This window comes from Ranitomeya variabilis, chromosome 1 (assembly GCF_051348905.1).
Source record: "Ranitomeya variabilis isolate aRanVar5 chromosome 1, aRanVar5.hap1, whole genome shotgun sequence".
NCBI lineage: Eukaryota > Metazoa > Chordata > Amphibia > Anura > Dendrobatidae > Ranitomeya > Ranitomeya variabilis.
The window spans coordinates 1158398065-1158409974 of NC_135232.1; the positions used below are offsets into that span (position 1 = coordinate 1158398065).

The 11910-nt window shown below is 53.3% G+C and overlaps 1 protein-coding gene across 2 annotated transcripts in view; it reads left to right on the plus strand.

Annotated features, from left to right (window-relative positions):
- The window catches only part of CDC25B (cell division cycle 25B), a 77820-nt gene extending 66396 nt beyond the window's left edge, over positions 1–11424 (plus strand). The window contains exons 1-15 of one of the 2 annotated variants that reach the window (XM_077280376.1): positions 176–1650; positions 4172–4248; positions 4332–4383; positions 6326–6359; positions 6589–6699; positions 7058–7159; positions 7557–7697; positions 7776–7847; positions 7952–8137; positions 8230–8325; positions 8519–8581; positions 9194–9292; positions 9379–9512; positions 9597–9708; positions 9872–11424. In XM_077280376.1, the coding sequence (XP_077136491.1) occupies positions 1481–1650; positions 4172–4248; positions 4332–4383; positions 6326–6359; positions 6589–6699; positions 7058–7159; positions 7557–7697; positions 7776–7847; positions 7952–8137; positions 8230–8325; positions 8519–8581; positions 9194–9292; positions 9379–9512; positions 9597–9708; positions 9872–10012 (1590 nt within the window). In that variant the 5' untranslated portion in view covers positions 176–1480 and the 3' untranslated portion in view covers positions 10013–11424. Of the gene's footprint in view, positions 1–175; positions 1651–4171; positions 4249–4331; positions 4384–6325; positions 6360–6588; positions 6700–7057; positions 7160–7556; positions 7698–7775; positions 7848–7951; positions 8138–8229; positions 8326–8518; positions 8582–9193; positions 9293–9378; positions 9513–9596; positions 9709–9871 lie in introns of those variants that run through there. The other variant, XM_077280377.1, reaches the window with a different exon arrangement.
- The last annotated feature ends 486 nt before the right edge of the window (positions 11425–11910 follow it).

An 11910-nucleotide genomic window follows, 5' to 3' on the forward strand; every position in this document is an offset into this window, starting at 1 on the left:
TACTGAGCCACTGCATGCAAACTGCTGAGACATTATGTGCTAACTACTGAGCCAATGTGTGCTAACTACTGAGCCACTGTGTACTAACTACTGAGCCACTGTGTACTAACTACTGAGCAATTGAGGTTCCTGTACGTGACGTCACCGGCCCCGCCCCCGGACTATGCCGCGCTCACTGATTGGCTGCCAACTGGCCTCCAGTCTGTGTTATGATTCGAATATAAATATCGCGCTGTGGCTGCAGCAGAGGAGACCGAGGCCGGGACGGCGGAGCGGGAGGAGGGAGAGGAGCTCTGCCTGCTGCACCGGGAATACTCTGCAGCCTGTGTGCCCGCTGTCTGCACTCACCCCATCCTGCGTTCTGCGCCGATGTCGGCGCTCTACAGCTCTTCTGCACGCTATGGCTTATTTACACTGTTCTGCACGCTCCGGTCACTGACTGACGCCCTTCTGCACGCTCCGGTCACTGACGCTCTTCTGCACGCTCCGGTCACTGACTGACGCCCTTCTGCACGCTCCGGTCGCTGACTGACGCTCTTCTGCACGCTCCGGTCACTGACTGACCATCTTCTGCACGCTCCGGTCACTGACTGACGCTCTTCTGCACGCTCCGGTCGCTGACTGACGCTCTTCTGCACGCTCCGGTCACTGACTGACGCCCTTCTGCACGCTCCGGTCACTGACTGACCATCTTCTGCACGCTCCGGTCACTGACTGACCATCTTCTGCACGCTCCGGTCGCTGACTGACGCCCTTCTGCACGCCCCGGTCGCTGACTGACGCTCTTCTGCACGCTCCGGTCACTGACTGACCATCTTCTGCACGCTCCGGTCGCTGACTGACGCCCTTCTGCACGCCCCGGTCGCTGACTGACGCTCTTCTGCACGCTCCGGTCACTGACGCTCTTCTGCACGCTCCGGTCACTGACGTTCTTCTGCACGCTCCGGTCACTGACGCTCTTCTGCACGCTCCGGTCGCTGACTGACGCTCTTCTGCACGCTCCGGTCGCTGACTGACGCTCTTCTGCACGCTCCGGTCACTGACGCTCTTCTGCACGCTCCGGTCACTGACGTTCTTCTGCACGCTCCGGTCACTGACGCTCTTCTGCACGCTCCGGTCGCTGACTGACGCTCTTCTGCACGCTCCGGTCGCTGACTGACGCTCTTCTGCACGCTCCGGTCGCTGACTGACGCCCTTCTGCACGCCCCGGTCGCTGACTGACGCTCTTCTGCACGCTCCGGTCACTGACGCTCTTCTGCACGCTCCGGTCACTGACGTTCTTCTGCACGCTCCGGTCACTGACGCTCTTCTGCATGCTCCGGTCACTGACGCTCTTCTGCATGCTCCGGTCACTGACGCTCTTCTGCATGCTCCGGTCACTGACGCTCTTCTGCACGCTCCGGTCGCTGACTGACACTCTTCTGCACACCCTGGGTGCTGCTTTTCCTCATTTGCACGACTTGTGAGTTTTCTTTGCAAGATGGACATAACAAAACTGCTGAGAGAGTTGAGCCCTGGCCGCCCCAAACTGCCTCGACCCTGCACCCTGCTACCCTGCGGCCAGAGGGTGCTGTCCCCGGACACTGGAGGGGTGCTGTCCCCCGTCACCAGCCTGGCCTTCACCATGAACCGACTCACCGGCCTGGGAGGGTAAGAACCGGCTGAGCACAGTGCTGCGTACACCGGTGTACGGTGTGGTGTATGTTGAGGTATACTTGTGTACAGCGCTGGGTATAGCAGTGGACTTGTTTGTTGTACATTGGGGTACAGTGCTCAGTATCCCATTGTATTTTGGTGCACTGGTGTGCCGCGCTGGATGTACCACGCTGGATGTACCACGTTGGGTGCACTGATGTGTCGCTCTGAATGTACCACGTTGGGTGCACTGGTGTGCCGCGCTGGATGTACCACGCTGGATGTACCACGTTGGGTGCACTGATGTATCGCTCTGGATGTACCACGTTGGGTGCACTGGTGTGCCGCTCTGGGTGTACCACGTTGGGTGCACTGGTGTGCCGCTCTGGATGTACCACGTTGGGTGCACTGGTGTGCCGCTCTGGGTGTACCACGTTGGGTGCACTGGTGTGCCGCTCTGGGTGTACCACGTTGGGTGCACTGGTGTGCCGCTCTGGGTGTACCACGTTGGGTGCACTGGTGTGCCGCACTAGGTGTACCACGTTGGGTGCACTGGTGTGCCGCGCTGGGTGTACCACATTGAGTGCGTCAGGTGTATCAAGCTGGCTGTACCTCGTTGGGTGCACTGGTGTACCACACTGGGTGTACCACGTTGGGTGCACTGGTGTACCACGTTGGGTGCACTGGTGTGCCACGCTGGATGTACCACGTTGGGTGCACTGGTGTGCCACTCTGAGTGTACTACGTTGGGTGCACTGGTGTGCCACTCTGGGTGCACTACGTTGGGTGCACTGGTGTGCTGCGCTGGGTGTACCACGTTGGGTTCACTGGTGTGCCGCTCTGGGTGTACCACGTTGGGTGCACTGGTGTGCAGCTCTGGGTGTACCACGCTGGGTGCAATGGTGTGCCGTGCTGGGTGTACCACATTGGGTGCACTGGTGTGCCGCGCTGGGTGTACCATGTTGGGTGCACTGGTGTGCCTCTCTGGGTGTACCACGTTGGGTGCACTGGTGTGCCGCGCTGGATGTACCACGTTGGGTGCACTGGTGTGCCGCTCTGGGTGTACCACATTGGGTGCACTGGTGTGCAGCTCTGGGTGTACCACGCTGGGTGCAGTGGTGTGCCGTGCTGGGTGTACCACATTGGGTGCACTGGTGTGCCGCGCTGGGTGTACCACATTGGGTGCACTGGTGTGCCGCGCTGGGTGTACCACATTGAGTGCGTCAGGTGTATCAAGCTGGCTGTACCTCGTTGGGTGCACTGGTGTACCACGCTGGGTGTACCACGATGGGTGCACTGGTGTACCACGTTGGGTGCACTGGTGTACCACGTTGGGTGCACTGGTGTGCCACGCTGGATGTACCACGTTGGGTGCACTGGTGTGCCACTCTGGGTGTACTGCGCTGGGTGTACCACGTTGGGTTCACTGGTGTGCCGCTCTGGGTGTACCACGTTGGGTGCACTGGTGTGCAGCTCTGGGTGTACCACGCTGGGTGCAATGGTGTGCCGTGCTGGGTGTACCACGTTGGGTGCACTGGTGTGCCGCGCTGGGTGTACCACGTTGGGTTCACTGGTGTGCCGCTCTGGGTGTACCACGTTGGGTGCACTGGTGTGCAGCTCTCGGTGTACCTCGTTGGGTGCACTGGTGTGCCGCGCTGGGTGTACCACGTTGGGTGCACTGGTGTGCCGCGCTGGGTGTACCACGTTGGGTGCACTGGTGTGCCGCGCTGGGTGTACCACGTTGGGTGCACTGGTGTGCCGCTCTGGGTGTACCACGTTGGGTGCACTGGTGTGCCGCTCTGGGTGTACCACGTTGGGTGCACTGGTGTGCAGCTCTGGGTGTACCACATTGAGTGCGTCAGGTGTACCACGCTGGGTGTACCACGTTGGGTGCACTGGTGTACCACGCTGGGTGTACCACGTTGGGTGCACTGGTGTGCAGCTCTGGGTGTACCAAGTTGGGTGCACTGGTGTGCCGCGCTGGGTGTACCACATTGAGTGCGTCAGGTGTACCACGCTGGGTGTACCACGTTGGGTGCACTGGTGTACCACGCTGGGTGTACCACGTTGGGTGCACTGGTGTGCAGCTCTGGGTGTACCACGTTGGGTGCACTGGTGTGCCGCGCTGGGTGTACCACATTGAGTGCGTCAGGTGTACCACGCTGGGTGTACCACGTTGGGTGCACTGGTGTACCACGCTGGGTGTACCACGTTGGGTGCACTGGTGTGCAGTATTTCGGGGTACATAAAAAGCTGGCCTGCTCTGTGTAAGGCCCCCGGTATAACATGGCGCTCTCTTGTGGCCTCTGTCGCTGTCAGACTCCATTGTCCCCACCGTGCATCGTCTTTTCTCTGTCCGGCAGAGATCCCATAGATGTCACTGATCAGCCCTGCGGGGTCTGAGCCTTCCAGAAAGGTTCATTTCCTGTACAGTGGTAGAGGGCCCGCAGCAGCCATCTTGGCCTTGCTGTGACTTGTAGTTCCATAGTGTCTTCCCTTTCATTGATTTGCGTCGCTCTCACCTCCTATATTACAGGCAAAGCGATACACCGAAGAGAAAAGTGGAGACGCCGTCCCTGAGCCGCACCGCGTCCTCCGACTCCACCGATTCTGGTGGGTTTTATAATGAGTGGGGTTTATTACTAACGAGCCTTGTCCTGATAAGGGGTTAATCATTGCCTCTGTGTCATCCGCAGGCCTGTGTATGGATTACCTCAGCCCCCTGGAGCCGGATTTGCCCCCAGAAGTGTAAGTCTCCCCGTTTTCTATCTCAGTTGTCGGGCCCCTCACTTGGAGTTTTATCTGTTATGGATCTTATTCCCTGACATGAAGCAGAGACGTTGTAAATCCTCTGTCCCTGCGGTGCCGCCTGTCGTCCTCGGTGCGCTGGAATGTGCGGCGACATCTGGCGGCCAGGACTCTGCGGATACAATCCGGCATGGATCGCCCCATCTCGCATTACACCCGTATGATGCAGGAGTGGCAGCAGCGTGGCTCTGAAGCCGCAGTCAGGGTGGTGGGCGATGTTCACACCAGTGCAGTTCTGGGTAACACAGACGGCCGACATGGAAGCCAGTCCTGTACTAGAAAATGTATGGTTCTCTATCTAGAGCAGAACTACAACTCCCAGCATGTCAATAAAGGTTATTAGACGTGTGACAGACTTGGCGATAAAGTTTATTGAAGAAAGAGTTGGCCGTGTTCAGGCTTTAGGCCTACACTGATTACAAACAGTGGCGCGGTTGCCCATAGCAACCAATGAGATTGAATGTTTCATTTACAACCTGCCCTAAAAAAAATGAAAGCTGTAATTTGATTGGTTGTTATTGCGGACATGTTTTTATCTTACTTGTTTTCACAAAGTTCACGATGTGATATTAACTGCAAACAATCAGTAAAATGGGGGATTCGGTGGGGGGCACTTACTTTATGGCGTCAGTACCTGTGACAGGTGCACTTTGTTGACAAAGATGTCAGATATGATGAAGAAATAACAGTATGGCTGCCTTCCCCCCACGTGTGGGTATAATGTCCGCCCTAATTGGGGTCAGTCTGGTGTTGACACTGCCGGGCACCTGTTGGCACTTCATATAAAGTCTACATAAAGGCGGGCTCATTTCTGCCCCATAAAGGACAGCTGCTGGGTTTCCTGTGCCTCTGACCCCCTGCCCCCGCCATTACAGCCCTCTCATTACGCTCTGTGGTGGTCTCTGCACATTATACATGGACCCCAGATTGCACAATAGCTTTGCTCCCCTGAAGTGTGGGGGGTAAATGAAGGATGGGGGGTTGATATCCCAGATCTGGCAGGAAGAGAGCAGAGAATGGGTTAATGGCGACCTGCAGTAATCTGGGGGGGACACGTCTGTAGAATAAGGTAATTGGATGGTGGCTGCCCCCCATCTGCCGCGGTCTGCTCCATCTGCGCACACACGTGCCCCCGCTGTCCTGTAATGAATGGAGGCTTTTCAGATGCCACACTTATCAGACAGCTGCCGGCCTGACGCCTGCTGACAAAAGGCGGACATTTACATACAGGTGGAGAGGGCTGCCCGGCCACAGAGAGGAAGGAGGAGGGGGCTGCCCGGCCATAGAGAGGAAGGAGGAGGGGGCCGGGACAAACATCGCCTTTTGTTGGGTGTATATTGTTTAATCCTGGGGTCATGTGACCACGGCGTATACCGTCTACACGCACTGTATATACCCCACATACATACAACGCCCATGTACCCCGTCCTACACCTGCACAGGACGGCGGCTCCGTGGCGGCCGCTTTCTAATTTTTTCTTTCCTTCCCTCACTTTCCTGAACAATGAGTGAGTATGACGTGTGGTTACTGATGGCGTGCCGCTGACACCCTCCCCTGCCCCATACAGTGCCATCGTAAGAATGGCTGACGTTATGTTAATTCCACAGCACGTTACAGACATTGTCCCCATTGGGGCTCACAATCTAGAACTCCTAGGGTCAGTGGGAAGAAACCTGATTTCACAGAGGAAACCCACAGAACATACAAGCTCCTTGCAGAGGTTGTCCTTGGTGGAGCTTGAACCCAGGAGCCCAACGTTGCAAAGAAACAGTGCTAACCACTGAGCCACCGTGCTGCCCATAATGTGAATCATGCCTATGATAACTCTGACGCTCCGTCCTTAATGGTGGATCTGATTTCTTTTCTTCTCTGTTCTTGCAGTTGTAAAGCACCGATCAGAAGACAGTCCTTACCGGTAAGTGTCCCCTGGTTATGGCAGCGGTCACACACAGCGTAGGCTTCCAGTGTATACCCTATATATACTCTATGGCGGGGGAGCGGCGCACTGATCTGTAAATACCACAGCCTGCCATCTTCTGACCCCTGGATGGTCTGTATATCAGGAGATAGTCTCGTCTCCTGTCCTGGGCTATGTGTAGTACACGGCGATCATCATCCTGACCCCATGTTCCTGCATTGTATAGGTGACGCTCCTCCATGGAAGCCCAGTCCTAAGGAGACTCTACAGCACATCAGACCTGGACGTCACCAGTCCTAGGGAAGGACAGCCTGCAGCCAAAGACAACAAGGAGAATGTAAGTCCATGGGATAATGGGCAGCACAGGTGGCTCAGTGGTTAGCACTGTCACTTCGCAACATTGGGGTTCTGTGTTCAAATCCAACTAAGGACGACTGTCAGGAGTTTGTATTAGTTTCCTCCCTCACACCAAAGACATACTGATGGGGAAATTAGATTGTGTGCCCCAATGGGGACAGCGATGACGTCTATGGAATATGATAGGGTACATAATAAACATCTAATAAATAATGGGTGCGACCTCTGACGATATTGTATCCCTCCTTACTCCATCACCCTGACTGTACTATAACAACCCTCCATAAATCTCGGCTTTTGACGCTTTTATTTTTAATCTTTTGTTCCCTCTCGTGCAGGAAGTCTTATTCAAGAGGCCGTTCTTGTGTCCGGTGTCAAGGACTCGTTTACGTAGCCATGAGACCTTCAAGTCAAGACCTAACTCTGCCCCCTCTCTCATGGTGAGTGTCAAGCTGTAGACCTACCCAGCAGGGGGCGCCACTGCTTATGACTAGAGATGGCGTAAATCTGGACCTGGTCCAGCAGGGGTATCCGTGATAAGTGGCATTCTTACGGGGGCCATGAGAACCACCTCCTACTCATTAGCCGGCCTGGCACGAAGACGACACATTTACGTCACGCTCCAACGATCTCATCATGCAAGGCCAGCTAATCAGAAGAGGGGCCGCAAATGCCATCAAGCTAAAATAGTCACCTATTGAATCCAGCGCTGCGGTGGTCCCACATTACTCCTTTTATTGCGGTGACATCAGTACAAAAAGGAAGTGTCTACCCCGCGTGAAAGGAACATATATCGTGTGGTGGTATGCATGAGCTGAATTATCGCTCCCCTTCCAGTTCTCCCCGGAGAGAATCCAGTATGGCTTGGATTCTGAGAGCCCGGTCCGGTTACGCAAATCCTCCCTGACCACCTCTCTGAAAGATGATGATGAAGATGATGATGGCTTCATGGAGATCATGGATGACGATGACGTGAAGGTGCGTCCGCCGTAACAAGCGGGACCCTTCCTTAACACTCGTCTCTTTATTCACCTGCTGTATCCTTCTTATTTTCAGGGGGAACCAAATCTTCCCACCGGTATGGAGAACCTTCTGTGCGCACCCTTGAAGGAGGAGACGCGTGATGTGGTACGCGGTGGCATTTTATTACTGTGGGTCCTCTGTAGAGATCCATGTGACGGACGTCTGGGCTGCTCCCATCTGCTGACCTCTCGCTTCCCTTCATCTCTTAGGATTTGGTTATAAGAAGCAAATGTCGCCGCCTCTTCCGCTCACCGTCCATGCCGAGCAGCATCATACGACCAGTCCTGAAACGCATGGACAGACCAGACGATGTCGACACTCCGGTAAAACCTAAGCGGCATAAGAACGTGGCGGTGGTCTGTGTGGCCAAGGAGGAGCCTGAACCGGTGGAGCCCGTGAGTACAGAGACCCCGTCTTATAGCAATCTCTCCGTCATACGGACCCGTCTGTAGATAACTCAGCCCTCAATGTTCTCCTTCCATCTCAGAAAATGAAGCTCGGACGATCCAAGTCACTTTGTGTGGAAACGGTTGAGAACATTTTAGATAACGATCAAGGAGATTTAATTGGTGACTCCTCGAAGGTAAGACGACAGAAATAAGTCATCTGGTAATACTCTGCCCCCATCATATCACCCTATATACGGGTAGTATGTGTATATAGCCCGGTCTGAACCTGGCAGGGACGGGGTGCAATTCCCATGAATGATGGTGGATTTATCACGACGTATAATCATATATTAGATGTACAGATATTTGTACCTTTCTATTTTATAGACATATTTATTGAAGACAGTGGACGGTCAGCACCAGGACCTCAAGTACATCACCCCAGAAATGGTGAGTGTGGCCCCAGCGTGCGGCTCCTGCGCTATACTACATACCCCCGCGCAGACCCTATAATGGGACCTCCCGCGCTGTCCTACGTACCCCCGCGCTGTACTACGGACCCCCGCGCAAACCCTATAATGGGACCTCCCGCGCCGTACTACGTACCCCCGCGCTGTACTACATACCCCCTACAGACCCTATAATGGGACCTTCCGCGCCGTACTACGTACCCCCACGCAGACCCTATAATGGGACCTCCCGCGCTGTACTACGTACCCCCGCGCAGACCCTATAACGGGACCTCCCGCGCTGTACTACGTACCCCCGCGCAGACCCTATAATGGGACCTCCTGCGCTGTACTACGTACCCCCGCGCAGACCCTATAATGGGACCTCCCGCGCTGCACTACGTACCCCCGAGCAGATCATATAATAGGGCCTCCTGCGCTGTACTACGTACCCCCGCGCAGACCCTATAATGGGACCTCCCGCGCTGTACTACGTACCCCCGAGCAGATCATATAATAGGGCCTCCTGCACTGTACTACGTACCCCCGCGCAGACCCTATAATATGACGGGGTACATGTAATATGATGTAACCCTGCTGTTTGTTCCATCAGATGAATGACGTGCTGAATGGAAAATACACGCGTCAGATCGATCGCTGCATCGTTGTGGACTGCCGCTATCCGTACGAGTATGAAGGCGGACACATCAGGGTAAGGAGGAGCGGGATTGATGGAGGGATGTGAGGAATAATATATATCTATATATACATCACTGCATTGTTTCCTCCTTCCTGCAGGGAGCAGTGAATCTCCCAATGGAGCACGATGTGGAAGAATTCCTCCTGAAGACACCGATCGTGCCGAGCAGTGAGGATAAGAGAGTCATCATCATCTTCCACTGTGAATTTTCCTCAGAGAGAGGACCCCGCATGTACGTGTCCCCCTCCTATATAAACAACTCGTACTTTACGTCTTGTATAGAATTGTTATTTTACTGTTCCTTGTTACTCGGTAGGTGTCGCTTTGTCAGGAAGCAGGACAGGAGCAGCAATGAATACCCGAAACTACATTACCCCGAGCTATACGTGCTGAAGGGAGGCTACAAAGAGTTCTTCCCCGGCTTCCAGGTGGGTGACGTCACTGCACCGCTTCACAGTATACATGGTGGAGGTCATCTGTATACCGGTGGTCATCCTGGTAGGCCCTATAGTGAAGCCGATCCTTACACAGAACTGCAGGTCTCTGCTAGGCTCATGAGCTTTGGTCTGACCGTGCTCTCTTCTTTTACAGACGCTCTGCGAGCCTCAGGCTTATCGCTCCATGTATCACAAAGACTTTAAAGAAGACCTAAAACTCTTCCGTGCCAAGAGTCGGACATGGGGAGGCGACAGGAGCAAGCGGGAGATCTACAGGCAGCAGATGAAGTTGTGATGCCACAGCGTCTCCGGAAAGAGCCTCATCCCCTGGACGTAATCTGCTCCTGACTATCACAAGGCCGTCACTGACGTTGGTCATCGGTTATGAAAGATCTTGGGGTAATCTCATATTTGAAGACGGCTGGAGAGCATTTGCTGGACCCACCATTGTGTAAGGGCAGGACTTCTCTGCTCGATCATGTCTCTACCACAAGGACTTCTCATGGAGTTGTGTATTCGTCGTATACGTGTGAATACTTGAAGTTGCACTTGCACTTTTCTTGAGTATTGTAAGATGGTGGCTGCCTCCTCCACTGCTCTGCGCGGTCAATCAAGCTCCACGCGTTCCCACCACCCGTCTACGGGAGCCCTCACCTTCATCCTGCCCGGAGATATGGACTCTAGAGGAATTTATTGCCCAGAGCTTTTTTTTTTACTATTTTATATAAAATTTTATATTTCTCCCTCCGCATTACTTTTGTGTTCTCGTTGTTTTGTATTACATGGGGGGAGGGGTTCTGTATATTCCACATATCGTAATATATGGACATTATCCACAAAGACTGGAGCCGCGATGATTATTCTCATCCCCTGGAGAGAGGAGAAATACCTGCAGGTAACATGGCCGACCCATAGATGAGGGCACACTGCAAAAAATGCCAAAAATATCAGTGTGGGCCCCCGCTGATCAGCACCGTCTCACCAGAAGACCCCTCTCCTACAGCTCACAACATGGCCGCTCCTGCACAATAACTGTGAAATGCTGAGGGAACTTCCACATATTTCACTTTTATTAATATATTTTATTAATATGAATAATCTCCTTCGTGTTCAAGTTTTTTCAAGATTTTATCATCTACAGCAAAATATTTTTTTTTTGTCATTTTCTAGTTTTACATTTATTATTTTTATTCCTTTTCTTTTTTTTCCCCAATTTACCATTCTGAAATAATCTGGTAATCTCCATCAGAAATTGGTGAAACTATTTATATATATATATATATAATTTCCCGCCATTTTCTCCGTGTTTTTCCTCGTGGTTTGGTGTTTGGCCCTGTGTTCTTGTACCTGTGAGGTTGTGGATATTGGTTGTTGTTGTTCGTGTTGCCCTGATTTCTATGTTATTGTCCCTGTGGCGGCCGCGCGCCGTGCCTCACACAGTCCTATGTACGGACCCTGCCGCCAGCTTTACATTTTCTTTTTGATGCTTCTGTTCTTCATGTTGTTTGCACAATTTGTTTGTTTTTTTTACGTTTGCTGTAATAATGCGATTTTCTAACAATCTGCTCGTGAGGAGACTGAGCCATCAGATGATTAGCCGCCATCTTGGGCTGGTGCCGCCTCGCTCCTCCCGTCCATGCGCTTTATTATTTATTTTCTTTGCTATTTTCATTATGTCACAATGGGATAATAAAATTCTGATTGTTACACAGCGACTGAACGCGTGGTCTGTGATCCTGCAAGATTACGGGGTGTCCAGGAACGGCGTACACGAGCGCTTCGTAGTGGCGGAACAGTCATGTGACCTCCTCTATGGCTTCTGATTGGGTGAGAGGGTAAAAGAGTGTGTGGAGATCAGCGGCGCTCGAGGGGTTATACCCCGGTGTCCTCCCTATAAGGTGCAGGGATCAGTCTGGCTCTCTTTAAGGCCACCACCGAAAATACCCTACACATGATGAAACATGAAGCGACGCGGTCATGTTTCCTCATTTTCTGGTTTCCTATCAGGATAGTCTGACCTATTCACACCTCACAGTCACTGTAACGAGGTTATTTTCCCACAGAAATCCAATTAATAAGGCCATTTAGCTGCGCTTTGTTTGGTTGCTAAGGACACCCTGCTTAGTAACCAGTGTTGTCATGCTGCAGCCCACCTCTTGTGTGATTGCTCAGGCCGTGAGGACACAATGGGGG